The sequence below is a fragment of the Ceratosolen solmsi genome, unplaced genomic scaffold, assembly GCF_000503995.2.
Source record: "Ceratosolen solmsi marchali unplaced genomic scaffold, CerSol_1.0 scaffold30, whole genome shotgun sequence".
NCBI lineage: Eukaryota > Metazoa > Arthropoda > Insecta > Hymenoptera > Agaonidae > Ceratosolen > Ceratosolen solmsi.
In genome coordinates this window covers 6,459,518-6,464,291 of record NW_011948421.1, presented here as the reverse complement: position 1 = coordinate 6,464,291, position 4,774 = coordinate 6,459,518, and the positions used below count along the sequence as shown (strand labels likewise).

Genomic DNA, 4,774 nt, shown 5'->3' with positions numbered 1-4,774 from the left:
GAAAGGTAATTAATGTTTAAAAAATATTCAAATATATAGATAAAGAAATATTTTATTTAATAATATTCAAATCTGATAATATTCAAATTAATTGGTTAAAATTAAAGTATAGTTTACATAGATATTTATTATATGATTTTCAAAAAACTATTCTACAGTTTTATATCATATTTGAATATTAATGAAAGATATTATTAAATATATCAAATTATCACATAAGATTATAAGATTATACAATACACGGCCACCTTTCATAACTATTTCAAAATTTAAACCGTTGGTAACAATAAGTTTTTCCTGACTTATAACACAAACTGTAGTAGTTTCTGAATGTTTAGTAATTGTTCGAAAATGATGTTGTTTTCTGGCTCGAACTGCCAGTGTTTCGATAACTTTAATATTGTGCCGCCCGCTCTAGCAGATGCTTGAATGGGAGTCAAGTGGAAGGGTTATATAGAGGTGTATTATGTGCAAACTTTTGTAACATATAATTTATTAATAATTACATTTATAATATGTATGGTTCACTTTGTTGTAGTGATGGCCATCTGGCAGCTGTTATTGATGTTAGCAAAAGGCGTTGAATGTTGGCTGTGTGCTGATGTTGTAAGGATCTACATCAGTAGTCAACCATGCTCATGAGATAAGCATGGGAAGATGGTAACGGTAATTAGTAGTGCTTAGCAGAAAGAGTAAACTATACTCAAACGGAAAAGGATACTAAAGTCTCTGTGGTAGTTGTCACGTAATAAAGCATGCCTCTAGTGAGGATGGGAGTAGTTGAAAGCTAGTCACACGCAGAAACAATAAATGATAAGCCTCCTAGTTCGGAAGGACCTGATAAAATGTAGTTATAGTCGATTATTTGATAAACTATAGTCTGGCCTTGACAATGTAATTGAATGTATTGGGTGACCGTACGTTCTCCGGCTTGTTAGCCTGCGAGAGCGTATTGTATCACCTATATCGACGGGGGGGGGGCGTACGTTCTCCGGCTTGTAACCAGCGAGAGCGTATTGCTTCACCTGTGTCGAATATTTTGGCAGACTTCATATGAAACGTAATTCACGAGTGGGTGACTAGCTTGAACAAATAATAAAATGAATGTACCTTATGGACTACCGACAAGGCATGCTGAATGACTGCTAAGCTGACGCACTTTATTGATTACAATTTTGATGGTTTCACTATTTTCTTATTCCCCTTTTCTTTTCTTGCAATACTGAGAGTGTATGTTTTATTTTCACTTTAGGTGAAATAATTCACGTATTAGGCTGTTGCCAAGCATGTGACTAAAATTTGTAGTCGCAGGTTAAACTAATACTACATGGATTTGAAAATGCACTGGTGCTAATAACGTGACCGATTGATACAGAATGAGACTGTAAGTCTGTTGAATACGCACACGAAAACCGAAGGCTTGATTGTTCCGTGGCGGCTCTGCTGAAACTTACCGACCGTTCCATGGCGGTCCTGCTGATGGCAGGCGGAGACCAGTGTCACGACTTCTTCTGGTAGAGGGTTCACTGCGGTCGGATCACGGCAAGAATTTTGCAGCAAGAGAAATTCAGTAAGAACGAGGCACGCCGCGTGCTTGCCTTATATATCCACGCGACGGCTTACTTAGCTGGCAACAAGACATCGTTTTTGCTGCACTGGAATCTTACATAAGGGGTAGAAAGAAAAATTTAGAAGTTTCGAGAATTCGACGAAAGAAAACAAGGCGTAATAACTTGAGAGAATTCCGGGCGATGTTAGTACTCGAAGACTGTATAAACATTGCGGGCCATTTGAAAAAAAAACATAACAAGTATATGAAAATTTTTTTTCAAGGTGTTTACAGAAATCTGAGATCTAAAAAGCTGACGATGCCGACAATCGGCGGTCGTAAAAGTTGCTTGAATCCCGAACAGTAATTATAGCAACGTTTACATCTTTTCATTATATAAAAATTATTATTTGTATTAATTTTGTAATAAATTAATTATTGATTTTTTTTATAGATAACTGTTAATGAAAAAAGCCAACTTTTAATGTATTTCTATTTTAATAATTTTTTTTTCTATAACCTTTCTAAAAAATTTAGTAATAACACAATGAATATATGTTAATATTGTAACATATTGTGACAACGTAATTATAATTTTCTATGCATTAAATACGTTCATTTTCAACTGTTCCGAAGTATCATATTGAAAAATCTTAAAAAGGCATAAGGTAAAAGTTAAATGATTTAGATGAATACAGAAAACGTGTAGAAAAGATGTTTAAAATAATAAATTATTAGAAGAAAGCCTAGAATTGTAGCCATTTTTAATGAGAACCAAAGGGAACATTCATACGTACAAGACTTCATTATGATTTATCAACATTTTCATAAGTTCAGGCCTTTATTGAATTTATAGAACTATGCTTTATTATTTTTATTCTTTCTGAAAATGAAATTCGTGTTATAAAAAACTTTTTTAATATGTCCGTAGAGTATAATTAATGTAACTTTATTCCATAGCTTGATGTCTAAAATTAGAAACTACTCTTGTAACTAGAATATTGTATGATTATTATCAATTTATTTTATATATACAAAATAATGTTGTACCAACCAAATATCATATAAATATAATTTCAGCTTAATTTCTCTACATAATTTTAAAGTTTTTTAAATTAATCAAGTCTTCAAATTTCTATACAAATTTACATAAAAATATAAATGATATACACATAGTGTTTAGGATTCCACTCATCTGGTCGTCAAAACACCAATATGGTGAATTAGACTATGGCCACCAGTTTACTGATGGGAGAAAAGCGAGGATAAGTGGAAGGGGTTGTGCTTCTATTCAGTATTTAACAGATCTGTTTTTGTGCAGTTTGTTGCGTTTATTTTACAGTTACACTATAATGATTCTAAGTTGATGATGAGTCATTATGATATTGCAGTTCCTTGGTGGTTTTCACGTGGTCCATGTAGCATGCACTACATGTCGGAGTAGGAGGTCGTAAATCTCGGGATCTTCTTGACGTACTTGGTGGTGCATTACTACACTGAGAGGTGAGAGGTCCTAACTCTCTTTACCTCTTGGTTTAATGCTACTTGGTGGTGTCTTGTTGCGAGTCTCCTCCTGATGTCTTATAGAGTGTAAGCGAGACGAATTGGTTCAATGCCTTAATGGGGCACTGAATAAAATGTGTGAGGTTGCATCGTAAGACGGGGTTGCGTAGTGGTGCTACATAAGTGTGCGGTTGCACTACAAAACAGGATTGCGTAGTGGTGCTGCAAAGGTGTATGGTTGCACAGCAAAACGTGGTTGCGTAATGGTGCTGCAAAATGTGTGGTTGCACCGCAAGACAGTGTCCGGTTGTGATTACCTACGAATGCCTACGAAGCGGAAGGCGTGTTTACTCCGTGACGACTCTGCTGATAGAGAGCGACTTTTCCATGGTAATCTATGTTGCTAACACAGACCGTGTTCCGTGCCGTGGCGTCTTCACTAACAGAGAGCGAGGCTCGTCGCATGCTTCCTTAATATATCCACGCGACAGTTTAGGTCGATGGCAACAATGGATAGATGTTGCTATGCAGAGACTAGACTAACGTTCGAGAATATAGCTTTAGAAGTTTCGAGAACTCCGGGAAAGCAAAGCTTTAGAATATCCAAGATTTCTCGGAATCACATGTTTAAACAAATTCAAGAGCTAGAAAGATTATAAAATTCGGAAAGTCAAAGGTCTTGGAAAATGTTCCTATCCTCAACATTCAGTGAGTATCTGGAGTAATATCCTGAATCGAGTGCCCTGTTTCTCACAATTAAAATTGTTGCCTTTACTCTTACGTTCAATGTAGTCTGGTCGTACTGCATGAGTTTAGAAATCAACAAAGCCGCTGCTAGCTCCATCCTTTGGATGGTGAGATGTTTGAGGGGTGCCGTGAACTCGTAGTCTTGGAGCGCTGCATCAGCCCGATGATGGTCGTAACACAATGTGTTGCAATTTCTCGCCGAGCTGTGAATCGTCTGTATGCGGATATGAAACCATTGGTTGTGTAGTCGTCAAATGTAATTGTTGACTCCTGTTTCTTGATTGCGTTACCAAAGGTAAGGAGCTCTCGTTGTGTTGAGTGCCATTTTGCCAATAGGAAACCGCCCACCATGCAGGGGCTCTGTAGTTGAAGTGCGGTTTCAATTACCTGCTGCAGCGTGTCCGCACCTCCAAGATGTCATCGACATATCTGCCATGAGTAATGGATCGCACAGCCAAAGGGAATTTTTTTTCATTTTCAAATCCATTTTATTCTGTGTAATCCCATGGAATTGAAGATGAATCTATATTGATTATGTTCTTGTGTATACATTTAGGAGTATCAAACTGAATTTATATTTTTGAAAAAAAATGGAATATCTGTTTAATTACTAAATTTATATAGAAATAAAAGGTTTTCATTATTATAGATCATAAAAATGAAATCACTACTTTCATTTATATACCCCTTGAGATTCCTATATTATAACATAAGAATGGTAGCTACTAATGTATATTAAAAATTATATCTGATATTACCATACTATTATAAAAAGGTTTTTAATGACTCAACTGAAAATCGAACCGGCCTGAATATTTATTGAATTATCGAAACTATTTTCATATTATTGAAGCTTCTAAGTACCTTATGGATTATTGATTTTTTGTATTATAATGTTAATATTAAATTGAATAATTACAATTTACAAAAATTAATAGTGTGTAAGTGATTAATATTAAAAATATATTATAAATT

At 35.1% G+C, this 4,774-nt stretch overlaps 1 protein-coding gene across 1 annotated transcript in view; it reads right to left on the bottom strand.

The window, feature by feature from the left end:
• The window catches only part of LOC105361678 (myosin-IIIb), a 27,564-nt gene extending 23,440 nt beyond the window's left edge, over positions 1-4,124 (bottom strand). Inside the window, 2 exon segments of the mRNA XM_082978850.1 lie at positions 3,834-4,002; positions 4,090-4,124. Coding sequence (XP_082834976.1) covers positions 3,834-4,002; positions 4,090-4,124 — 204 coding nt within the window.
• Positions 4,125-4,774: the final 650 nt, after the last annotated feature.